This window comes from Chlorocebus sabaeus, chromosome 13, assembly GCF_047675955.1.
Source record: "Chlorocebus sabaeus isolate Y175 chromosome 13, mChlSab1.0.hap1, whole genome shotgun sequence".
NCBI classification, from domain to species: domain Eukaryota; kingdom Metazoa; phylum Chordata; class Mammalia; order Primates; family Cercopithecidae; genus Chlorocebus; species Chlorocebus sabaeus.
Genome location: NC_132916.1, coordinates 51,454,649 through 51,481,747, shown reverse-complemented (window position 1 = coordinate 51,481,747; position 27,099 = coordinate 51,454,649). Strand labels below are relative to the sequence as shown.

Here is a 27,099-nt window from a genome sequence, read left to right as displayed (position 1 = left end):
TGAAAACAACCAATTAAAACCACCACTTTTTAAGTGACCTTTGGTCACAAATGTCAAAATGTTTCCACACCCTTTCCACACTCAAACAAGAGACAAATTGTTTTTGATAAACTCTAGTATTTATTAAATTATAAATTTTGTAATCAAAAAGAAAAATGCTGACCAGAAAAACCTCAAACTATAAGACTAGACAGCAAAGCCTATGGGAACGCCATGAAGTGTGTTACAAACATTCTGAAACATAAGTTACTGGCTGTTTTCATTTCCATATCAATAACTTTACTATAAAATAGTTGTTATTCATCTATTTTGACATCCCAAATTCACATCTATTCTTACATTAAATTATGCTTCCTGCTCATAATATCAAGCATCTCACAGGTGCCAAGTTTTAGTAATGGTCTTATGCCAATCCATGCAGAAAAATAAGACACAATGCAGGAGTCAGATGAGGACCATTAATGCACAGATAATACAAACACACTGGCCAAAAGAACTACAGAAGTTTTTAAAAACTATAAAGTAAACAGACCTCGAGAAAACTGGGTTATTACTAAACAGCTCTCAACTATTAACACCCAAGTTCCTTACATTAAATAAATTTCTCAACAGAGACATGTTAGACATTTTGATTACGGGTCTATCCTTCCCATACCCCTTCCCACCCCAACTCCCAAAATGCACTACTAGGGATGAGTATAATGTTATGTGGGCAGAAATTTACAGGTAACCTTTTCAACCTTGAGCATGGAGCTGAAGACATTTTTATTTAAACTTCAGTTACTGTGCACTGTCCATCAGGCCTTCTAGATCTGACACTGACACTCACTGTTCCACCCCCTGCTACTGATCGATCAGTTCCCGATCGATCTGATCGATCGGATACTGTCTGGTTTGCATTAGAAACCAAAAGTCTCTGTTGGGTCAAGGAGTGCTGTGCAACAACTGCAGATGATACATTCTCACTATCACTACTGGCGTCTGATTCAGTTTCTTCAATGGAGGTGTCTGGTGCTGGTACCCTGCCTGAAGATGGTGATTCATGATCTTCTTCTCCTTCTCCCCTATGACTCCTTTCAGCTATGCTGTCTCCACTGAGTTGTAAATGAGCAAAAGAGTCTTCCAGAGAAGTGCTTGCATCAGGGGATGGTGTTGCAGGGCTTGTTAACTGACCATCTACTGACGTTAGGGGCCTTACAGAAGACACTAGGGGCTGAACAGAAGCTCCACTCTGTGCTGATACACTGTCCGCTCCATCAGCAGAGCTCTCCCTTGCTAGGTTTACGGTATTAGCATCACAGTCTAGCCTAAGTCCAGCTACTCCCTTCTTTGGTATATCTATTATATCTCGCTTAATCTTCCTGCGACGTCCATGTTCATTTCTCCTATATTGAACCATGTTTTCAAGATCAGCGACATACAGAAAGCCAGCAATTAACATTTCAGTGTTCTTTTTACCTTTGGAAAAAGCATCTTCCAGCTCTCGACTAGTGCGCTCATCGTACTGCCACCACCCATTTCTTCCTTCATAATACCATGCATATTCACCATTTCCTCTACTTGCTGCCTTGAGTTCTTCTGGTGACAACAAGGTTGGCTTGTCAAGGAAATCCTCGGGAATTTCTTGTCGACAAAGAGCACATCGCTTTCCAAGCCATGAAGCTCCTTTTACACATAGATAGCAGAAAACGTGCTTACAGGGCAGACTGACTGGATGAACACATGTTTGCAGACAAATGGCACATTCAGGGACGGTTAAAGAAGGTGCAGTATTAGAACAGGACTCGTTCGCTTTCCTGTTTGTAGGAAGCATGTTTATTGAATGATCAATTTCACCACAGCCAGCCATCCTAAGAAAAAATACATATAATATTAGTCATGTTTTAATTCTTGCAATATCTTAATTCAACAATTATGAAAATACCACCTATTATGTGCATTATATGCAAGCCACATTCTAGACAATGGGGATATGAAGATGAAAGGAGAAGAAAAACTCTCCAACCAATGAAAACAGTTTATAAGCATTTACTTGTACATACCTTGGGAATGTATAAAAATTCCATCAGTGCACTTACAGATCAGCCCTGGAGAAACACACTGAAGAACTATATAATGAAAAGCTGCATCCAGTGGAGGGAAAAGGGATCATGGCAGCTATTATACAGTGAAATGAATGCTAGACAAGAAGTCTAAAAATCTGAGTTTTAGAGTTCTTTATTAACTATGTGCTCTTAGGCATGCAGTTAAACCTTTAGTCTAAATTTCCTTACCTGCAAATCAGAGTTTACAAAGCTCAGGTAAAAATGGACAAAAAAAGTGCTTTGTAATCACTAAAGCTTCATAAAGGTAACAATCACATAAAACCAAGGGAGAAAATAACATGAATATTGAAGATGCCCTGAAGAGGAGGAAGAAAAAAGATTTGTCAAATTGGATGTATCCAGCTTAAACACTGACATAAAATTTATAATTTCTGCCTTACTGATTCAGATAAATGTTTACCAAACACCTACCATGGTCTAGATACTAAGTACTGATGGGTCTAATGATAAATAAGACACACAAGTACTCTGTTAAATAAGGAAACATATATGCAGATAATTACAATATGGCCTGATTCCTGCATAATCAAAATGTGTTAACATACTTACAAAAATAACAATGAGAGAGAGATGAGAGGATGGACATAGGTTAGAAAGTTTAGCGTTCATTCAGAGGGGCCTGGGCAGTGGAGCAGATTCTAGGCAGAGGCATGTGCAAGACACTGAGTCAAATAGTCATACAAGCAATGGAAGAGCAGGAGATGAAGGTGTAAAGAAAATCAAAAGCCAAGTCATGAAAGCCTTATTGTGCCCTGCTAAGGAAACATTTAATTTTTTTTTCCCCCATAGTTTAAAAAAAAAAAAAAAAAATTAAAGGGGAGAAAATAATCAAGGGAGTAAACCACTGGTAAGTAAAAATGACTGAGAAATGAAGATGAAGATGTCAAAGAGATTAAAGCTTAAAATGAATGACAATCTTTGTGCCAGCTAATTCTGCCATTCTAAATGGGTCCAGTAGTTACAAAAGATATAGTCACTAAGAATGCTTACGCTCATCAAAAATTGAAAAACAATAATCCTAGGCTATCATCACAGCACATCCAATCTTAAAACAGTCCTTTTTTTTTTTTCTTTTTACTGCCTTTTCTGTGTTCTTGGTTCCTCAATAGACAAGGCTCAAAAAGATGGCAATTTTCTAGTAAAGGAAGCAACACATTAAGTTTTTAAAAAGATGGCACATATTTAGTAAAGGAAGCAACACAGTGTCAGTGGAAGAACTGATCACTAAAATGCTTAATTTCCAAATTATTTTCAACTTTTAATAACATTTCCAATCAATTCCTTTACCAAAAATTCTAGGTTATAGACATCAAGAAAGTACAACTTTTTCCTAACCTATGGAAAGTTCTAAGTCAGGGGTGTCTAATCTTTTGGTTTCCCTGGGCCACACTGGAAGAAAACGAATTGTCTTGGGCCACACATAAAATGCATTAACACTAATGATAGCTGATAAGCTTAAAAAAAAAAAAATCACATAATGTTTTAAGAAAGCTTATGAATTTGTGTTGGGCTGCATTCAAAGCCATCCTGGGCCGCATGTAGCCCACAGGTTGGATAAGCTTGTTCTAAATAAACCCTAATAGGACGTCTTAGTATGTTAAGCACTATAAAAGCTTTCACATATTTTGAGATAAACACTTGCCTTCAAAGATCTTGTAACTTGAAACAACAATAAGTTACAAACTAAGGCATATGTTTTTTAAATAGCCAGTTAACATTCCCTGCCTATTTCCTCCCCTAAAAGAATTGGCTGTGCACACATTTTGTTAGGTTTTCAGAAACTTTCATCCCTTTCAATTTAGGTCAAAAAAGTAAGTTTCCATAAAATTCCTGAAATTCTTTTTGTTCCAAGTTCCATATTTATTTAAAATTCCAGTTAAGAAAAAGAACAAGAAAGCAATCCATTCACAAGTAATAATTTAATAGAGTCTACTCATAATTCTATTCATAAGACTAAATAGAAAAATGGGCTGATGATCATTATTACTTTGGAAAAACAACAGCAACATCTTTATATAAGAAGTCTATATCTTAAACCATCTAAGTATCTTATGAACAAAGGACAGGCTCATAAATTTAAAACATAAATAAAAATAAAGTCTAGTAAAATGTAAACAAGATACCCAACATGTCACATGGACCAATGCCATGCTTTTAAATACGTAATTCCAAACGTATTGTATTTGTTTTAAGTAAAACTGGTCCAAGAAGTCAGTTTTCCATCACATACAGCTCGTTTATCTACAGAAAAAAAAGTTTTCAACCTAAAAACATTATCCTCCACCCTATTTAATATGATCAATATTTTGCATGACTCTTACTCTTGCATGTATGAATAAACCAAAACACGTAATTTCAAAATTAAGCAATTACAATCATCCCAGGAGAAGGCATGAATTGTAACACCACCACAATTGGAAAGGCAAAACAATTCGGTTTGTGCAGGTATTTTGGTTCCGTCATTAAGTTGGACAAAGTTAATCTGAAAACAATGGACACTAGACAGCTAAATGGTCATTATTTCATCTGAAGCACTCTTAACTATCAATTTGCCATAGCAATTTATAAATTCTGTTTAGCCCATCAAGTATCCTGTTAGTCTATCACCAACAAATGGGCAGAAAAACTTAGTAATATTTCTTCTTTAATTTTGAATGAGGCACATGCAATAAGCAAGATACACATAAAATGTGTAACAAGATAGACACAAAGTAACCCCAAACTGCTAGTCTACCTGTAAGACATACTTCAAGGCTTTTTAAAAAACCATTTTAATCTACCCTACACAGACTCTATTTTGCATACTTTCAATGATCTTAAAATAGGTAGGAGACTAAATGTATGCAGATGATCATACCAATATGTAAATAAGAAATGCTTTTCCCCTCCCTTTGTGTAAAGCAAGTATTAATGCTAATCAAAAGAGGTATTCCCTATCTCATAAATGTCTCATAAAATTCTAATTTTGAATCATTTTGAAAAAGGGAATTTATTTCCAGTTTACTAAACTAAAAATTTAACACATAGAAATTTGGAGTGTAGTCCAATTCTAAATAAAGTATAATACATCACTTATTTTCAAAGACGTTTTCACTGAATTCTTCATGTGATATTCCAACTTTTAAGTATAAATCCCCTTCTTCCAATAGATAAACCATGTGAAATATTTCTGTAAGACTATTAAGAGTTTATTAATACTAAGTCATCTTCTTAAGAAGACAAAAATATAGAGGGGTATGGGCAGAGTTAGTGGAAATCTCCAAGAACTCAGATTTCCTTGAAACTTCTTGGATAATTAGTCAAATGGAAGGCAAAATTATTATAAGCAGAAAAGGTCTTTAGTATATGTAGTATTCAAGAAATTTTTAGCCAGCAATAAAAACTCCAAATATTAAAAATCAGATTTTTAAAGTCTGAATTCAGAATCCAATTACAGACACAAAAAAGGGAACAATCCTACACATAATTTCAAGGGGCTCAAGGATTTCTATGAAGCTGGTCCACATATGAACCACTAATGAGACAAGAGGAGTTCACTGAAAGGTTTTACGTCAGGTAATAACAGCCAGTTTAGTAGCTTCCAGACCATTTGAACAGCAGGTTGGAGGAAAGTATGGTAATGCAGGAGGAGGTAGGTGAAAGGGAAACTAGAATATCCAGGTAGTAATGCAAGTATAAGATAATTAGAGGCAGGGTGCTGATGTAAGGTTCCAACAATATAAGAATGCTAAGGAAAAAGAAATGAAAGCATTTGGTTACTCATGGGTGGTGACACATTCACCAAAATTCAGAATTTGAGGAGAGTTCTGTCTCAGACATAATGACTTTATTAAGGTCTCCAGGTGGAGATAGATAGATGACAGCTGAATTTACTCGTTTGGTACTCCAAGAATAAATCTAAGCTGAAAAAAGTCTGGTGACTCACCAACACATACATGGTCCTTGGAGCCATGAAAATGAGTAAATGCCCAAATTAAACCTGTAGAGAGAGCAGTCAAAAGGGCCAGCCACAGAATCTTGAATTACTCCAATTATTTGTCTGGTAAAATAGCCAGGAAGGGGTGTAAGGAACGGTCAGAGAAGAACAGGGAATAAAGATAGACCACCACCACAAAAGCCAACAAAGGAGACATTCGCAATAAAGAATAATCAAGCAAGTTACTCTAAGTGACAAAAATTTCACCATACAATTCACTTTTGTGTGGTGCAAAAGTTGTGAACCCCACACACTTAGTAGCTATTTTGATTTCCTAAACACCATCAATCCCAGTAACCTTTTACTTGGCCAAGACATCTTTCTTTCCCTATTCCCCAGAGACTATCATAAAACTTCTCCCTCCTAGTTTATCAATATACTAACACCTCTATCACTGAGAAATTAGGTAAGTCAAAAATAAATCCTGAAAATCTATCTTTACCTTTACTCTGTCTTATCATTATTCCTCCTGGCTCAATATGGGGTACTGCTACTTGTTTACAAAGCTAACCACTCAACATCTAGTTAGTACTGTCACCTAACTCCTCCAAGACTGATCAATATACTCTGTCCCTAAGTATCAAAATCAATTAACATTGATTTTATGTTAAATAAATGTAAAATCTGGTAATATAGTAAGTACTAAATAAATGTTCATTCCCGGCACTTATTTTGAATTCTCTTTCTCCTACCCTGCCTTCCCACATATTACTGTTACCTGACTCCTCTAAAATGTGTTGATGATTAGGCAGTTGTTTCCCTCCTCATTCCCTTCGCCTGAAAAATGTTTCTTAATTTTCTTTGACTGTTAAAATTCTACTCATTCTTTAGAGGCAAAGTGAAACTTACTCTGTTCACTCTGAACCGTTCAGATGAAATTAATCTCTCCCTCTGTTCAATTTCAATAGCATCTTATTGTTACCTTAATATGGCATCTATTCCACTGTTTGTTAATTACATACATGTCTCATTTACTAGATCATAGTAAGTTCCTTGATGACCAGCACCTAGACTATCTGACCTATTAAGATATTTAAAAATGTATATAGATAGATAAATGGACAGGATTAAATAAAAGATGTATTTTTAAAGACAAATGTTTATTAATATCATTTTTCAATTATCAAATTTTCAATACTGAATAAAAATATGGTCGTACTTTTAAGTAATAAATTAATTATTGTTAATACATATCATTACATGTAACCAGTATCATACTGGAAGAGTAGATAGCAAGTTTTATGTCAAACTGGGAAAATGTGAAATAGGATCTACCAAGGTCACTCTTGGTCTAATAAGAAAAATGCTATAATTAAAAGTCAATAAAATATTCACTACATTTTTCATGAGTGACATCAAGTTGCATATGGTTTATATTACTTTAGAAAACAAATATATTCATAGTGGAAAAATGTTTCATCAGTAATAGGGTAAAGTTAAATATGGACAAATCCAAGGTAGTATGTAACACTTTAAAGCATTTCATGCAAAGATAAATGATGAAAGCACAACTAGTAAAACTGGGGATCAGAGTGAAGTGATATGAATAAAAAGCAATGAGGTACTATATTAAAAAAAGTCAATTATGTAGAAATTCCTTTAATTTAGTGAAACAGTTTTTAGTAACTAGAATTTTTATAACCCAGTAGTTTGTCTTATTTATAAAAGCTAGTACTACTTGCCTAGCTTAGTTATTTAAGAAAATTATTATGTAAAAAGAAGGTAGAACCCAGAGGACCTGGAGATCTCTTCAGTATTTAAGCCTTCTATGAGCAAACTCCTGTGTCTTCAGTTTTTCTTACAGAGATTTTTCCCTCTGAGGAGACTTGGAAATCTACATTAACGATAATTTAATGTAAATAAATTGTTAATAAAGCACCTATAAGTCAACAGAAAATGCTCATTTTATATAATTAAAACTAAATATGACAGATACTCAATTTACTGTGCTTTAAACCAATCCACTTAATTTACTGCAGCACTGAAAAAAACATGATGCTACACTTACATTTCTATTACAGATCCCACAGATGCCTGCCATAAAAATAAAGCATTTTCTTCATCAGCAGTCAGCCAGCTTGCAGTATTTTCTCTTCCACTGCTGGTTCATTCTTTATGCTGCAAAAGAAAAAAGAGTAATTAAAATCAAGAGAATCAATTAATTATTTATAATCCTTTCACAAAATTCAGTGGAAAACTTTATCTTAAAAGTGGAAAAAATTAAAGACAAGATGCATGCTTTTACCACTGCTATTCAACATGACTGTAAGTTCTAGCAGAGCAAATCAGGGAAAAGAGATAAAGGTATACAGACGGATAAGAAGGAAGTAAAAGTATATTTATTCTCTCTATATAGAAGATCGCATAGAATCCCCAAGAAAGCTAATAAACAAATTCAGCAAAGTTGCAGGTTACAAGTTTGACACACACAAAAATCAGTTGCATTTTGATACACCAGCAGACAACAATCCAAAAAAGAAATCAAGAAGGCAATTCATTCATAATAGCGTCTAAGGGAATAAAATAGCCAGGAATCAACCCAGGAGGTGAAAGACTTGTACACAGAAAACTATAAAGCATTACTGAAAGAAATTAAAGAAGAGCTAAGTAAATAGACAAGTGATGTATGGATTGGAAGACTTAACATATTAAAATGACAATACTACCCAAAGTGATTTACAGACTCAACACAATTCCTATGACAATTCCACCGACCTTTTTTTGCAGAAATGGAAAAGCAATTCTCAAATATGGAATTGCAAAGGACCCTAAGTAACCTAAACAATCTTGAAAAATCCAATGTCAAAACTTACTACAAAGCTAAGGCAACAAGACAGTTTGGTGCTGGCATAGGATAGATATAAATATACCAATGACATAGAATTGAGAGCACAGAAATAAACTCATACATCAATAGTCAACTGATTTTTCCAAAAGGGTATCAAGTCTACTCAACGGGGGAAAGAGGAGCCTCTAACTAATGTTGGGACAACTGGATTTCCACATGCAAAATAATTAAGCTGGACCTCTAGCTTACACTATATATAAAAGTTAACTCAAAATGAACCAATAACCTAAATATGAGAAATAAAACCATAAAACTCTTAGAAGAAAACACAGGGGCAAATCTTCATGGCCTTAGATTTGCAATGGATTCCTAGTTATGACATCAAAAGCATGAGAAACATAGGAAATAAATTAGGCTTTATGTAAGTTTAAAATTTTTGTGCATGAAAAGACACTGCTAAGAAAATAAAAAAACTGCAGAATGGGAGAATATTTTGGCAAATCATGTATCTGATAAAAGATTTAGTATCCAGAACATGTAAAGAACTACAGCTCAACAACAAAGAGAAACCAATTAAAAAGCGAGCAAAAAATGAGCAAAGAACTTAAAGAAGATACACAAACGAGCAATAAACACACAAAAAGATCCTTAACATTATTAGCAATTAGGGAAATGTAAATCAAAATCACAATGATACATCTATAAGGATGCTACAACTTTTTTAAGGGGAAAATAATAGTGTTGGTAAGGATGTAGAAAAATAGGACCTTTGAACACTGCTGGTAGGAAGGTAAAAGGGTGTAGCTGCTGTGAATAATATTTTGTTGCTTCCTCAAAAAGCTAAACGTAATTACCAATATAACCCAGCAATTCCACTCCCAGGGATATAGCAATAGAATTGAAAACAGGTTCTCAGATACTTGTATGCCAATGTTCACTGCAGAAATATTAGGCAAAAGGTGGACACAATTCAAGTATCTGTCAACAGATGAATGGATAAACAAAATGGATAAACAAAATGTGGTCTATAAATACAACAGTACATTATTCAGTAATAAAAAGAAATATGTGCTACAACATAGATGAACCTTGAAAACATACTAATAAGCCAGATACAGGAAAGATTGTACTTGATTCTACTTATATGAAATGATTCTACTTATATGAAATATCAAGAATAGGCAAATTCATAGAAGCAGAAGGTATCAGAGGTTACCAGAGACTGAGGGAAGGAAAATGAGGAGTTATTTGCCTAATGAGTACAGAGTTTCTGTTCGTAATGCTAAAAAAAAAAAAAAAAAAAAAAAAAGTTGTGGAAAATCTATAATGGTGATGGCTGCACAACATTGTAAGTGAAATTACATGGAATTGTACTCTTAAAAAATTGTACCATCTCAGTCATTAACCTTCTTTCTTCTCATTTAGTATTTCCTTCTTCACTTCACCATGTCCACTACAGGACACACATCACATTACACAGAATAATCAAGAACACATGATAACGAAAGAAATGACAGATCTCACAGTAAACACAAAATAGAAGAGACTTGAATATTCTTTTAGTTCCATGTGGCTCTCATACTATGGGCATCTATCTCCCTAAGGTATCTCAAAATTCTAGTGTTTAAAGAAACATATTCTTAAGGCCATATGTAACCTCTAAATATAAGCTGACTTATCCTACCAAATGTTTAACAGAACAAACAATTTGTTTTAAAATCAGAGAACTTTCAAAAGTAACTGACTGTGCTGGTTAACACTGAGTGTTAACTTGATTGGATTGATAGATACAAAGTATTGATCCTGGGTGTGTCTGTGAGGGTGTTGCCAAAAGAGATTAACATTTGAGTCAGTGGGCTGGGAAAGGCAGACTCACCCTTAATCTGGTGGGCACAATCTAATCAGCTGCCAGTGAATATAAAGCAGGCAGAAAAACGTGAAAAAGAGAGATGGGCCTAGCCTCCCAGCCTACATCTTTCTCCCATACAGGATGCTTCCTGCTTCGAACATCGGACTCCAAGTTCTTCAGTTTTGGGACTCGGACTGGCTCTCCTTGCTCCTTGCAGACAGCCTGTTGTGGGACTTTGTGATCGTGTAAGTTAATACTTAATAAACTCATATATCTATATTCTATTAGTTCTGTCCCTCTAGAGAACCCTGCCTAATATACTGACTAAACAAGGTTTCTAAGAAACCTGGCTTTTTGTTTTACTCTGACTTTAGATGATATGGACTCCACTGTTTTGACTTTCCTCTCAACCCTTTCACCACCTTCAAGGAGCCTACAACTTCAATGGCATCAAAGAAGGCTATGTTCATTTCCTTGCTGCAGCCTACTCCAAACAGAAACTGCACATTTTCATACACTCCCTATATATAGGACAGGAGGAGACAATTTACTGCTCCAACATCATTACTTCTTTCAAGTCTCTATCACACTGACTTTAACATACCCTATAATCCCCTAAAACTGCTCTCTCACCACCTGTAAGGGATTAATGTCATCCTTTCACTACTGATCATCCTCTTCATCCTAACTGCTGACATAACTATGAGCCTATTTAAATAGCCTTGAAAATGAACCATCCAACACCTATTGCACAGGTTCTGAAACTTGTCCCAACTTCTGTTAATCAGAATCACTGAAACTGCTTGTTGGAAATACAGATTCTCAGCCCCTTTCCTTAGGAATTCTAGGCCAATAGACATAGGTTTAAACCTAGGAATCTCACCCCAGGTGGTACTCATGCATTAGTCCTTCAAATGCAATCTGAGAAACACTGTCCTCAATTTTCAGTTCCTTAAATCCTAAATTCGAAGAAATTAATCTCCTCTCCGGCAACCAAATGTTATGATCACATTTGAAACTAGTTGTCACCTAAACTGCTGCCTCTCTGAAATCTTAATCCGACTCTCAGATCACAAGCTCTGGTTCTTCCAGCCTACTCATTCCCACACCTGCTCTTCAATTTCATGGGGACCTACAATCTCTTGACCATCTCATTTCCTTTCCTGCCCATTCTGGAACCCAATCTTTTTTACTTAACAGAACCCTTGGCTCCCTCCTATCTTTATCTCTCATATACACACATTTTACAAACCCCCATTTCTGCATAATTCTTACAATATGACATCTCAGGTTTCATGCCTTAACTACTTTTGTGTTCATGGAGAAAAAGACAAAGTCCTTTCTCTCACCACACAGCCTCCTGCTCCCCCACCCCAACCAACCACAACATATCAATTCTGTCAACTTTTATTCCTAATCCCTTTGGAATCTATCCTATACTCTCTACCCATTGCTAGTGCCCTAGTTTAAACCTGCATCATCTCTCACCTGAACTACTGTACAGCCTGATTATCTTGTGTCACTATCACCCTCAAATGCATTTACTAAGCCTTTGAGATTCTCTCTCTCTCTCACACACATATACACTCACTCACTCTACAGTCTGTTTCCCAAGCTGGAATGCTGTGGCATGATCATAGCTCACTACAACTTCAAACTGCTTGGGTCAAGTGATCCTCCCATCTCAGCCTCCCAAGTAGCTAGGACTGAATGATATACTTAAAAGGCAAAATGAACCAGGTTTCTTCCATATGTGAAGCACAATACTGGCTCCTCAGCCTACACAATAAAGACAAAGCTCCTCAGGACAACATTAAAAGGTTTTAAAGATCTAAACTGTAAATAACTAGTCTCTAGTCTTTTTTATCTTCAACAACCACCCATAGATTAATAATCTAGTTGTATCAAATTACTCATAGTCCTGCAAACCTCCCTTTGTAGCTCTGTATTTCCTCCTGCCTGGTACAATCTATTCCCTTTTACAGCTTATGAATGCCTATTTGTTCTTTAATATATTACACAGAAATGGTTATCCCTACCATTTTCTCTGACTACCTCCAGAAAGTTAATTGTTCTCTCTATATATTTTGTATGTTTTTTTTTATTACTGAATTTATCACATGCACTAATTTCATTCATTTGTGAAGTCTGACTCTTCTGTGAAATCATGAAACCCCTGAAGATAGGGACCTTTTTATATCTCTAAGTAGCTAGTAAAGTGTCAATCAATTTTTGTTGAACTGATATTTTTTGGATGAATAAAAAATCAACTCCTAAAAGTAACTATTGTGAGGAACAGAATATCAAAGGATTAGATTTATTCAAATAACACTTGAGTTCTAATTGTGAACAAGGCACCCAGCTGGAATCTGTAAGATACATAAAAATATCTAAGTTTTAATCCTTTCTTTATATAACTTAAAATCTAAAGGAGTTCCTGCATTTACAAATATAAAATTCAACCCATCTTTGTATCTTCTGGCAAGCAAATCATTTACCCAGGTATTGTTCATTGGCAATGAATTCTCCAAAATGGAGATAAAAATCTATGCATAAACCAAGATGGGTTTCTGAACAGCCAAAACAGCTTCACAAATCTCTTTCCCCAATAAAGGTTATGATTCTTCACCAGGATGACCACATACGTTAGCTCAGCATCTGTCCAGTTTGCCCTTGGTCTCCTAACAAAAGTGTTCCAGTTCAGAAAAATTATACAGACATTCTACCCTTTACCCATCACAAAGGTTTTTGGACCATCACTCAAAAGTCAATTTGCTCTTACTTTACCCACAATTCTTTTGTTTTGTTTTAAGAGACAGGGTCTGTTAACCAGGCAGGAGTCCTGTGATGCTCCTATTGCAGCCTCCCAAAGTGCTGGGATTACAGGTGAGGGCCACCATGCCCAGCCTTTACCCACAATTCGAACATGAAGTTTTTTGCTCAAGGAAGTCCTGCTGGGTGTTGCTGTTGGTCATTAGCACTGTCTATCCTTCGCTATCTTACAAGTCTTTTAAGATGTACCAATCCATCATTCTCAGAACCTAATTGATTGAATGTTAAAACCTCTAGTGTGGGAGATTCAATTAAAACATTTCTTCTAAAAATTTTGTTTAATCACTATTTGTACTTTAATAATTCAGATGTGTAGACGGTACCATTTTATTCCTATGAAATACACAAAAAATATGTCCTTGTTTCTAATTCTCCTTATCTCTTGAATTCATTTACACATTATCTCTAACCAATCTAATTTATTCCTCTAGGTCTTACCCATAAATATCTTATCTCCGAAACAAAAGTTGATTCTTAAAGGAATCTAAGCTAACTGAAACAAAGCAGCTTCAAAACAACTACAAAAAATCCTCTAAAGACCCCATATTTGAACACCTAAATAAGCTGTGATCTTTTCTATAAAACTATTTCACATCGTTGAAATAAAGCTATAGCCACAAATATTGAAATAAAAGCTTTGCTACATATCCACTAGAACAAAGGTACTAAAAAAAAAAAAAAAATTCTGATTAATTCAAGGAGATGCAGTTCTCTCATTCTGCTTCCCTTAAAGACTAATGATTAAATTCAAGTAACTTATCAATAGCAAAATTATTTGAAAAAGCCCCTTACAAAGAACACACACACACAAACCCAGGAGCAGAGAACTATTTACTTAATTGTACTGAAATAACAGCAAAGTATCTATGAATAATGACTTTCCATCAACATGAACTTTCTCCTTCAATAGAACATCCTTGTCCTCATCACACTCCTCTAGTCTAGTTACGTTTAGGAGTAAACAAAAGAATGTATCAGTGACCATAACTCACATTCCAGTTTCATTATATTAATGCCATTTTCAAAAAAAATACAGCCAAAGACATATTTATTTTAGCCGATTTCTTCAATTTTTTTTTCTAATTCTTGCCTGAATTTCTAGGATTCTCTTAGAAACGGCTTTCTCTAATTTTCAAACTATTGATGATTTCATTTTTTCCTTCAAAGATCTTTGACGATAACCTCATACAGTTGACCTTTCAACAACACAGGTTGGAAATAAACAAAATGGCTTATATACGTACAGTTTTTTCAATAAATATATTGGAAATTTTTTTGAGATTTGTGACAATTTGAAAAAACTTGCAGATGAATCATGTAGTCTTGAAATATCAAAAAAGGAAAAGAAAAAATTAGGTATATTATGAATGCATAAAACATATAGTCTATTTTATCATTTAGTACTATAAAATGTAGAGAAATTATAAGTTAAAGTGTATCAAAACTTAGCAAACACAGACACATATGGTGCCATTTGAGGTGGTACAAGAAATTTAAACAAATGTAAAGATGCAGTATGAATCATAGCCATACAAAATTATAGTACATATTGTAATAATTTCCTGTTGCTATTATGAATTTCCACTTAATATGCTGTGTGACACTAATCATCTCTGCGTGTATTGGAGTAAAACGTAATTTCTTGTTCCTGTGCATTTTTCATCATTAGTGTAATACCATAAACCTTGAATAACACCATGGGACCCATGTGAAGTGCCACTAGTGATGCTAGAAGTGCTCCCAAGAAGCCAAGAAAAGTCATGCCATTACAAGAAGTTAAATTAACTTGGTATGTGCCCTAGATGGGTCTGCAGCTGCAGTTGCCCATCATTTCAGACAGACACCTTGTAAACAGGTAACATAAACACAGTATCGGTAAATGCAGTACTCTAAATGTAATTTTTCTTCTATTTTAAGAATATAGTATATAATGCATGTAACATACATAACGTGTTAACCGACTTTACAGTAGGCTATTAGTAGTTAAATTTTGGGGAAGTCAAAACTTTACTCAGATTTTCGATCGTCCAAGGAGTTGGCACCCTTAAGCCCGTGTTGCTCAAGGGTCAATTGTACTGCCCTCTGATTGTCTTTGAGCATTCTTTTATTTCACCTCTAATTATGCATTATCTTTCAAAAATACATTTGTGTGAAACAACATAACTAGGTCTTCTTGGCTGAGATTTAGCAATATTACCCAACCAACAAAAGTGACTCCAGCTAAAAGCAGACCAAAAACTTAACAGATGTAAACAGGAATCCTACAGTAACCCTACGAGTCCACAGTTCAAATAATTTTAGTCAATATTGCACGCTTTGGTGACTTTTTCAATTTCTATATCCTCATGAATAATTTTTTTAAAGTGCAGACTAACTGGATAAACGCCGGGGAAAGAAAATGAATTAAAACTAATATAATGCTCTAGATCCTAGCTATACAAACTGCGATTCCCAACTAGCACCATCAGCCCTACCTGGGAGCTGTTCACAAACGAAAATCCTAAGTGCCACCCTAGACCTACAGAACCAGATCTCCAAGTGATTCGCATATTACAGTTAGTGAAACACTACCAAATCCATGTCACTGAATCCTCAAAACAACTGTGAAATATGACTGTACCTATTTTACAAATGAGGAAGCCTAAGCTCAGGAAGTTAAATGACTTACCCAAAGTCACAAAGCCATCAACGTTGGGAAATGTGATTCAAACTCAAATATACCTTTAAAAAAGTCTTTCTACAATGTATTGTCTCTCACAGAAAAGGCCAGGTATTATTCTAACAGAAATATGATGCAAGCCACATATGCAGTTTCGAATCTTCTATTAGCCACAATAATAATAAAAGAGGCCGAGCATGGTATCTCACATCTGTAATCCCAGCACTTTGGGGGTAGTGAGGCAGGGGGATGGCTTGAGCCTAGGAGTTACAGACCAGCCTGGGCAAGATGGTGAGACCCCCATTTCTACAAAAATAATAATAGAAAGAAACAGGTAAAATTAATTTCAATAATATATTTTATTTAATCCAATATTTCTACATTACCACTTCAATATGTTTCAATATAAATTGTTAATGTAATATTTTATGTTCTTGGGTAAGTGTATGCATAGTCTTTGAAATCCAGTGTGTATTTTACACTTACAGCACAACTTAATTCAGACTGGATACATGTCAAGTGCTCAATAGCTCCATGTGGCTAGTGGCTACTTTAACTGGGCAATGCTGGTCTAGAATGTCTTGCATATTAACCTCATTACAAAACTGACAAGTCATTACAGGAATCATTTAATAGAGACAATGAATTCAATGTTAATTTACCTAGACTTTTGCCAAAGACAGATAAAAAAGAAAACTGCATATTCTGTTATAATCAAAGTTAACAGGTTTAGGTAGCCCCAATTCTGCCAAACTGACTCATCACCTACTAACTCTGAGAATTTATACAGTTGACCCTTGAACAATGTGAGGAGTTAAGAGTGTCTACCCCCTGCACAGTCAAAATTCCAGGAAAACTTTTGACTTTCCAAAAACTTAACTGCTAATAGCCTACTATTGGCTGGAAGCTTTACTGATAATATAAGCAGTGGATCAATATATATTTTCTATGTTGTATTATATATTGTTTTCTTGCAATAAACTAAAAAAATGAAAATGTTATTTAAAAAATCATAAGGAGGCCGGGTGCGGTGGCTCACGACTGTAATCTCACCACTTCGGGAGGCTGAGGTGGGCAGATCATGAGGTCAAGAGATCGAGACCATCCTGGCCAACATGGTGAAACCCCGTCTCTACTAAAAATACAAAAATTAGCTGGGTGTGGTAGCGCACATCTATAGTCCCAGTTACCTGGGAAGCTGAGGCAGGAGAATCTCTTGAATCCGGGAGGCGGAGGTTGCAGTGAGCCGAGATCGCACCACTGCACTCCAGCCTAGTGACAGAGTGAGACTCCGTCTCCAAAAAAAAAAAAAAAAAAACCATAAGGAAGAAAAATATATTTACGTTCATTACGTAGACATGGATCATCATAAAGGTCTTCATCCTTTTCAGGATAAGGAGAAAGAGGAGGCATTTGTTTTGCTCTCTCAGGGGTGGCAGGGGCAGAAAAAAAAATTGTTGTATACGTGGAACTGCACAGTTCAAAGCCTTGTTCAATGGTCAACTATAATTTCAACTGGGCACAAAATAGGGTATGCATGTAATACTTAGAACAGTCATGTGAAGAAGTCCTCAGAAAACACCCATATTATTTGAAATCAAAGATTTTTTTAAAGTTGGAGGAGAAGGGATGCTTTTATTTTAACCAATAGGGGGATGTAAAACACAACAGCATAATTTTAACTACAGGCCAGAATTAATTTGCCAAACATAAATAAATCAAACATACATAATTCCTACTGGAATGAATGACTTGTAAATTTTACACCAAACTTAATATGATGATCTATTAAGAAGGTAACATAAAAAAAAAGAAAAAGTCTAAAACCAAATTAGATACTTTGCCCCTAACAATTATGAAGGAAAAAAAAAAAGTGACAAGTAAAACTTAAAAATATACAAAGCGGTTTAGGGATTATCAATGAATTTAAATCTTGACCCATTCAAATAAGTGAAAAATAAATACAACTAAAAATGAAGTAATATTGTATCATTTATAATTTGTAACAACTCCAAATATTCATACTCCCACTTTTCAAGTCAGTCACAAGATCAAAGTCAAGAGTTTTTTCAGGTAATAGATTCAAGCAAGCGATTATCTTTAATCAAAAGAAAAAAAAAGAGCATGTAACATCAATATAAGTACATATAAAAACAAAGACAAATATCAATTATAAATATTTGAAGACACTGTATTTTTCCAATTATTAACAGCTAATGTAAGATTTTTACCATTTATTCAAAATACACAAAACAGGAAATGTTCTACATGAAAGCACTTAGTGACAGAAAAAATACTTGAAATGTTCCCACTTTTGGTATACAACTCAAAAAAAAATTATATAAACATAAAAGGAGTAGATAAATCAAGTGTGAGTTAGAAGACACATCTTAGTATTTTTTATGAACCAGTCCCAAATTGAGAGATGTAACTAAATGCCCTAATCATCGCCTGCTAAAAATTAGCTGAAAAAAAGAATAGGTCATACTTGGAAACTTCAGACAAAACTCATTTCAACTAAATGGGGTCTGATACTTTATTTTAAAGAATCACTTCCCTTTAAGACGTTACTATGTGGCAATCTACTTACTGCCTTCACAATCTTTATACTAGCGCACTAAACCCTTTAATTTTTCTCAAAACAACAAAAAAGTGGGCTTTGCATTTTATTTCAAAACATGAGATGTAAAAGTGAACAAATATTGTCTTTTAATCATATCATACACAGATGTTTCTTAGCCAGCAACTGTTTCATAAATAAGAAAGCTCTTTGGCAAATTATCTGTGTGACCTTGGTCGAGTCAAAAGACCCCCAGTCTTTTGTTATCTCATCCTACTGTATAATTCTGTAATTCTAAGTTCTAAATGCTTTAATTAGCAATCAGTTCACAACATTTTGGATTTGAATTAACCCAAAAGGTAATACGCCACGAAAACTAAACACAGTCCATAAGTAAGCACAGGTGGTTGTAGCCAAGTGTTACATAAATTGGTTTCTATATCCACAAAGATGTTGTTCCACAAATTCAGATTCCTCAGGCACAAGGCAACCAGATAAGAGAATGGAAAAGGCTCAGTACCTTCTATTACTAACACGGGAGAAAAATACGCATTCGAATTCCCAACTGTCAGAGCTGTTAGATGTTTCCTGGTAGTATATGGTTAACATATAAAATAATACTCTTTAAACATATCGATATTGTGAAAACAACATATTTAATATCCTTTTCTTCTTTTAACTCAAAATATCGTTTTGGATCCTTTTTTAAAAAAAGTCTGTTCCTTTCCTCTGACAATATAAGTTGGTGGAGACTGAAACAAAACACTTTGTAAGCTGACATCTCCTTTTAAAAAAAGTTAACTTTTTCTTTCTCTTGTCTAAAAGACCAGCTATTTGGAGAAAGTTTTCCTGATGATTATAATTCTACCAAGTTTTGAACAACCAGCGAAGAAAAAAAAAATATTTAAATGTATTTCCATTCTGCCCACATGACACACTGGCCCATTTGAGGCATAAATTCTAAATGAAAGATTGGACTGAACAACATCCTCCACTTTAAGATATACAAGGCACCAAAACAAACACATCCAGAATCTATTTTTAGAGTGGTGTTTCACTCTTCCGGTTTTCTCTTTAAAACGAGATTTACTTGACCTATTTTCATGTGTTTTTAGGGCACCCAGGCACTCTATACAAGCAATATTTGCTAGTCATAAAACAGCAAAGCAAAAATCACAAATCCTGGTATTAGTGTGGGACATTTTCTCCATGTGTCCTTACGTGCCATGTCTTTTAAAAGTCTAAATATAGATTCACTGACTAAAATGTCCTAAGTCTTCCAAATTCTATAATTATATACTGGACTGAATGCCATTATACGTTCACATCCCATTTGAAAAGTACACACACGGGGTGGGGGTGATGCGCCCAGTACCTGAAACGTCAATCATACAAAGAACAAAGCGTTCCCTATCTTTGGGCTTTCTTCTCACCTCAGTTCTCCACTGTTTCAGTATTACAAAAATATTAAACAAAATGTTCAAAACTTGAGATATAAGTGCTCACTGAAATGGCACTTGTAGAAAAGAAATTAAAACGTATACCAAAATGATTAACGATAAAAAATTCTAGTTGCCAGGATGTGTGTGTAAACTTACAGTCCTGTAGGTTTTACCTGTGGAGAGCACGGTTCCTTCTCCACACTCTTAAAAACAATTTTACATTCTTTAGAAGCCTTCGCAAAATAAATAGCGACAACAATGGAAGATCCACACTCCTCACATGGGATGGAGGGTAGGAAGAGAACTCCCCACCCAACAAACAGAACAAAGCAACAGTCTCGGCTTTCAAGATGCACAGAGGGTTTGGAGGCTCAAGGGATACTGTGAGATCTCTTAATTGTTCCGATGCTTCAACAGCCGTCAAAACAACTAAGAATATGCAGCGCTGGGCTTCACTAGAACAAGGTGCAGGGATTGCTCTCTTCGTATTAGCCAAGACCAAGACACTGAGGAGGAGGAGGAAAAGGAGGGAGAGAGAGGAGAAAGCAGCAGCCAGAGACACTCCGGGAAAAGAAAAATGCAGACTGTACGCCCTGGCTTCGATCTGACCCAAGGCCTAAACTGTTTGACCCCACACGGGAAACAGGGAGCAGGCTACTGCCGAAAACCCATCGCCGCCCCTACACCTCGAGGCCAGGAGGTCCCCGGGTAAAGGCCTGAAACCACGGCCCAGGGGGAGGAGAAGGACCCGCCTGCCACCCGAGGCAGCGACGCGGGCTCAGGCGGAAGAGGCTGCGCAGTAATGGCCGCTGCTCCGCCCCTCGCACCCGGACCGAGACCAGCTCCGGCCGTCACCTAGGGCAGGGACTGCGGCGCCCTCGGGCAGCGCAGGGGCTGTCACGGTCGTCTTGCCTGCCCCAGCAGCCAAGGCGGGGGTGGTGGAAAGGGCTGAGCTGTCCCATCCCGCCGCTGCGCGGACAGCCGGGGCCGCGCCAGCCCAAGGGCGTCCATCTACGTACCGGCCCCTGACCCCGCCGCCGCCCCTCTCAGGCCCCGAGCGCAAGGCCGACCCGGAGTACGTTGCGGCTGGAGGTGACACCGCGAGCTATGCCTCCTCTCCCCGAGTGAGGATCCTGGAGTGGACGGCGTTCACCCTGCTCCCCCGAGAGGGCCTCGCTTCGACTCCCACCTCTCCGGCCACAGCTGCGGCCACCTGGCAGTCTTTTCTCTCTGGCCTCGGAGCCCGCAGCGGCCGGGAACGCGCGCGGCCGTCACGTGACCACTCGGCGCGTCACGGAGGCGGGGCCGCGCGGGGCGGAAGCCGTGCCGCGCACCCGCGAGCTGGCTCCGGCACCTCCTTTTTCTGTCCCTGCATCTATCGCTTCGCTGCCTGCCCGCACTCTGTTGCTTGTGGGGACCGGCGACTTCGCTGCTTGGATTCTTCTGGCTGCTTTACAGTGTGCTTTGGTTGTATTAGGGCCCAGAGGCGCTGAAAGAATGCAGTTCCAGCAGAGAGAGATTTGGGGTGGAGGAAGTAAAACGGGTGTAGGCCCGGCAGGTGGTGCTGCTCAAGAATCCAGCTTTGCTATCCGGAGGAAGCCCTGGGGCGCCTAGCTGAGTTTCGGCTTGAAGATTCCTTAGCAAAAGTACTGCTTGTTCCACTGCAAGAAAAAAAAAAAAGGAGGGTCGTGGGCGGGGACGGAGGGGAGAGAGTACTTTAGGACTTTCCAATTTATTCACTTTTTTAATGGTTGAGCAATTTAATACGGGAAAAAATTGGTATTTTATTTTGAGCCCTCCCCTTTTTAAAAAACAGAATAGTGCCTGAGAAACTGAAGAAAGAAATTAATCTGCGTGAGAATCTAAAATTAAATAGGTTATTTTGGTCGCAAGCCTGTGGTTTTAAACATCAGACTTCTAGCAGTAATTCACCATTTTAGCATGTACGTTTCCTTTTTCAGAACTGAAAAAATTTTCCTAATGTGTAGGAAAATGAAGAGGGTGGAAGAGCAGACCTTTTATCTTTAAAAGAGTATGTATTTCAACATTCTGTGACAGTGTCTTCTCGCATTTTGGGATTTCATTAACTGATTCAGGATTGGAAGTTTTCAGTGCCCTTATAGGTATAGAAATGTATATGTTTTCTGTTATTCCCCTGAAATCAGTTTATTTCAGGGTTTTTATTCACATATATTAATATGTCAACCAGTCTCTTGAAGGGTGCATCTAGTTCAGTGATGCTTGTGCATGTATGCAATACTGTTTTTCTTATAAGTTCTATACATGTAGAAATATTGAAGTGTATATCCTTTAAGCTTAGTTTTCTATCTTTATCTTCTTATTAGCCACTCAGTTTTGTCCCTGTATCCTACACAGCCCAAGAACAGAGAATAGCTAAAATTTGATATATACTCGAAGATTCCAGCTTGAAGAGGTCATGCTAGTATTAACTAACGAGGTACCGGGTGTTTCTCTAAGTGCTTTATTCATATATACCCATTTAATTCTCCTAATAAACTATGAGGTAGACACTATTATTCTTCCCATTTTACAGAGAGAGACACACAGCTAAGATCTGAATCCAGGCACACTGTAAGATGTCAACTAGTTCCACCTCTTCTCACTCATACCTAGGGTCTTTGTATTTCAAATGGCTGCATTTTTCCTTGTTCAAACCCATCTTTAATTCATCTCTTTTATGTCTTATATACATTGGCATATAATCTGTTGGCTCTTCCTTCAGAGTATATCCAGAATCCAAGTGCTTACCACCTCCACTACAATCTACATTATCACTTGTTTGGATTATAGTATTATGGTAGACCAAGAACTAGTCTTTTCTTTGACTCTGTTCTCGATACAGAATCCAAAATTACTTAAAAAGAAGTGAGATCATACCACTCCCTTGCTCAAAGTCTCCTATGGCTTCCCAACACAAGTACAAACCGAAGTCCTAACAATGACTTTAAAATCCTCCCCTCATTACATCTTTGACCCCACAGACTGTTTACCCAGCTTTGTATTCCCAGAAAGCTCTCCACAGGCTCCCAACCTCATAGTCTTTGCAATTGCGGTTTCCTCTGCTTAGAACACTCTTCACCGTCATGCTCCCTCCATATGTGCTCAGATGTCCAACCCTTCAGTCAGTCCTTCTACTTGTCACCACATTTTAAATCATGACATTTCCCATTCCCGATATTTCATATTTCCTCCTCTACTTTTTAATACTTATCACAATGTAATGGATAATTTATTTTACTTACTAATCATCATATGTCTCTTCACATTAGGACGCAAGACTTGGGAGGCCAGGAATGTGTGTTCTATTTTGTATCTCAACTGCCAGGAATAGTGCCTGACCCATTTAAAGAGGTTCTTTGTAAATATGTGTTACATGAGTGAGTGAATGAATGAATGAATGAATGCATACACACATGGCCGGGCACGGTGGCTCACGTCTGTAATCCCAGCTCTTTGGGAGGCCAAGGTGGGCGGATCACGAGGTCAGGAGATCCAAGACCGTTGTGGCTAACACAGTGAAACCTCGTCTCTACTAAAAATACAAAAAAAATTAGCCAGGCATAGTGGCACACACCTGTAATCCCAGCTACTCGGGAGGCTGAGGCAGGAGAATCGCTTGAACCTAGGAGGCGGAAGTTGCCTGAGATCGTGCCAATGTACTCCAGCCTTCACTGCAACAGAGCGAGACTCTGTCTCAAAAAAAAAAAAAACCACATTTGTGTATGTGACTGTGTATATATATACACATACATATGTGTATACTTATGTATACACATACGTATACATATATACATGATACTTATGTATATACGTATATACATACACGTATATACATATATACTTATGTGTGTATATATACATATACACACTTTTTATATATATGAATAAAAGTGAACTTCTCATTATTTTTCAGTAGTTGCATATGAAGAGCAGAATTGAATGCATGGAATACTATACACCCTACCTCCATCAGCCACTTGAAAGAAAGATAGTGAGAAGTTTATATCTTTGAATAATACAGGACAGCACCTCTCAACATTGTCAGAGTGCTGGTTTCCAGTAATTAAGAGTAACTGGTTTCCAGTAATTTTAAGTACCAAAACTTCAGATTATTTGCTTAAAGAAATCAATCCGAGCCTAACAGTTTCAATATATTTCTGTAACAATGTTACTATAACTGAGATTCCATTTCACTTCATTGAATCAAAGGTAAAGAAGTTGCAGCTGACTGCTAGGAATTACCCAGTGGCCTGTTTGATTATAGCTCATTGTCTATTTCCCACAACTTACAAAATGCTTTCCTGAATACTACACATCTCCAAGCGCCTACTCTTCTCCACATATCCTTCCAACACTCAAAATTGTCCAATGTTGTTTGTTTTACTTAAGGATCAAGGCATTTTTTTTTGTTTACTTAATATTCGAAGACATCCATGAAAAGCATTTCATGAGAAAATGATGTGTTATAATAGAATGTATGTTGAAACCACTGATGTGGCTAATTTAGGGTGGCGGTGTTCAAAGTGTTATCTAGTGACCCATATGGGTCTTGTGACTCTTGTGGAGTGTCTGATAGTAAATTGTTCTTATAATAATACTAAGACTCTAGTTACTTTGTTTACTTGCACTCTCTGAAATGTACAGTGGAGTTTTCCAGAAGCTACATGATATGTGATATAACAATAGATTGATTACAGAAGCAGATATGAGAATTTGACTGTATCTATTAAACCAGTCATTAAAACGATGTACAAAAAATGTAAAACTCATTCAGTTAACTTTGTTTTGGAAAATGTAGGGTTTTTTTTATATAAAGTATGTTAATATTTAATGGGTCTTATTTTTAAATGAACTAGTACATATTGTAAACCATTCTGTTTCAACTTTTAATTTGGTAAATATTGGTTAACTCATAAACAAAAGTTCTTTGGGGTCTTCTATAACTTAACACTGTCAAAGTGTCCTGAGACCAAATGAGAATGCTTGTCTGGGGCTATTTTGCTTACCAACTCCAAGTTAAATTTCTTCCCTTTTCACATGCTGGCAATCATCTGATAGCTATGGACACAGCTTTCTCGTATGCCTGGAAACAGAACAAACCAGATTCAGGAAAGTACCAGTCATTAGAGCTAGCAGATGAATGGAAATCAAACCAAGAGGAAGCTCCGGAAAGCAAATTTTTTTTTTTTTTTTTTTTTTTTTTTTTTTTTTTTTTGAGACAGAGTCTTGCTCTGTTGCCCAGGCTGGAGTGCAGTGGCCAGATCTCAGCTCACTGCAAGCTCTGACTCCCGGGTTTACGCCATTCTCCTGCCTCAGCCTCCGGAGTAGCTGGGACTACAGGCGCCCGCCACCTCGCCCAGCTAGTTTTTTGTATTTTTTAGTAGAGACGGGGTTTCACTGTGTTAGCCAGGATGGTCTCGATCTCCTGACCTCGTGATCCACCCGTCTCGGCCTCCCAAAGTGCTGGGATTACAGGCTTGAGCCACCGCGCCCGGCCGCAAATTTTTTTTATTTTAATTAAAAACTTTGTTCCCAGAGCTGATAGATAGGTTGGTTTCTGTCCTATCATTTGATGTTGTTCTTACAGTAATCAAACAGTATATTATTTTCTAGTAGAAATCCTTTGTAAATAATAATATACTAGCCAGTTTAGCTTGTATTTTTCTTTTACCTAATGTGATTATCAGTGCTTTCTCTTCTAATGGTTCTTAATGTTCCTACATCAACCACAGACATTACAACTGAATTAGGATAATGTATGGCTAGAAAATAGCCCAAGAGTCACTGAGTCAAACTTTATGGTTTGACTATAAAGTCAACCATGCATTTACTTCCTAACCTGTTTGTACATATATAATACATATTTATTACTTTTTAGATGTCTTCTATTGACAATAGTAGCTTTGATATCTCCAAAGTCTATGCTTGTTTCATTAGATGACATAACCTTTCATTGAGCATAGTATTGAAAGATAAGAATAAATGCTGTATTTTAACAGTGGAGGTTTTTTAAGCTAGCTTATTATTTTAACAAAATAGTCACTTAATGTACTCCATCACGTAAAGGAAATTGCTTATGGTCATCAAAGCAGCAACTATGTTTTGTGATGTCACATTTTCCTCAAAATGGTTAGGATTTGGGAAATCAAAATTACATGGTTTATAAGCATCCATATTTAGGATTTATTTTTGAAGCCCTATGCGTACTGTATGAGTTTAATATAATTATAACCTAAAAGTTTGAAGTATTTTCACAGAAGTTTGTCAAGCAAGATTCTGTTTGGAAAACAAAAGCCACCTGAAGTATTTCAGCGACTCTAATGTAGTGAAATGGTAGCAAAAGTGTTGGAAAATTGAAGAAACTAAAAAAGAAAGATGAGGATAACTTGAAATCAGTAACTGCAAAAAGTTACCAGCTCATCTAAGTTTGGAGGAGCAAACGGTGTTCTGGGAGCTCCTGGAAGCTTCTGGAGCACTTTTTATGAATTGCTGTAATAGGAAGTCAGGGTCCCAAATGCTCACTGAGCCTGCGGAAGTCCAGCAGCTCAGCCATAAGCAGTCACCTACCACTCCAATGTCAGAACAAGAAATGAATAGGAAAGAAATCACCTTCTCCTTTTCACCTTCTTTTTCCATGTGAATGCCTTCTATTGACAAAACCAAACAAGAAACCATCTATGAAAGGATTCTCAAAAACAACTTTTTCCAGCTCCCTTAGATATAAAGCAGAAGATGGAAGTGCTATTATAAGGCTGGGCATCCAGTATCTGGTTCAAAAAGTTTAAAAAATGATTTATTGTATTGCTCAGGGTGATAGATATTCTGAAATATGGAAAGAAGTAGAATAGTTGATTGCCTGTTTTTTTC

The 27,099-nt window shown here is 36.7% G+C and overlaps 1 protein-coding gene across 12 annotated transcripts; it reads right to left on the bottom strand.

Annotated features, from left to right (window-relative positions):
- Positions 1 to 100: 100 nt before the first annotated feature.
- Positions 101 to 21,493, bottom strand: RNF146 (ring finger protein 146). 12 transcript variants are annotated; one of them, XM_008007139.3, is made up of 6 exons: positions 21,401 to 21,493; positions 8,090 to 8,199; positions 7,820 to 7,915; positions 6,031 to 6,144; positions 2,274 to 2,401; positions 101 to 1,850 (listed from the first exon to the last, which is right to left on the bottom strand). In XM_008007139.3, the coding sequence occupies exon 6, from the start codon at positions 1,847 to 1,849 to the stop codon at positions 770 to 772; it is 1,080 nt and encodes a 359-aa protein (XP_008005330.2). In that variant the 5' UTR covers position 1,850; positions 2,274 to 2,401; positions 6,031 to 6,144; positions 7,820 to 7,915; positions 8,090 to 8,199; positions 21,401 to 21,493; the 3' UTR covers positions 101 to 769. The 12 variants fall into 12 exon arrangements, with proteins under 12 accessions (XP_008005330.2, XP_037856868.1, XP_008005327.2 ...); XM_038000940.2 differs by lacking the exon at positions 6,031 to 6,144; XM_008007136.3 differs by lacking the exon at positions 6,031 to 6,144 and having other exon boundaries at positions 21,231 to 21,462.
- Between the last annotated feature and the right edge of the window lie 5,606 nt (positions 21,494 to 27,099).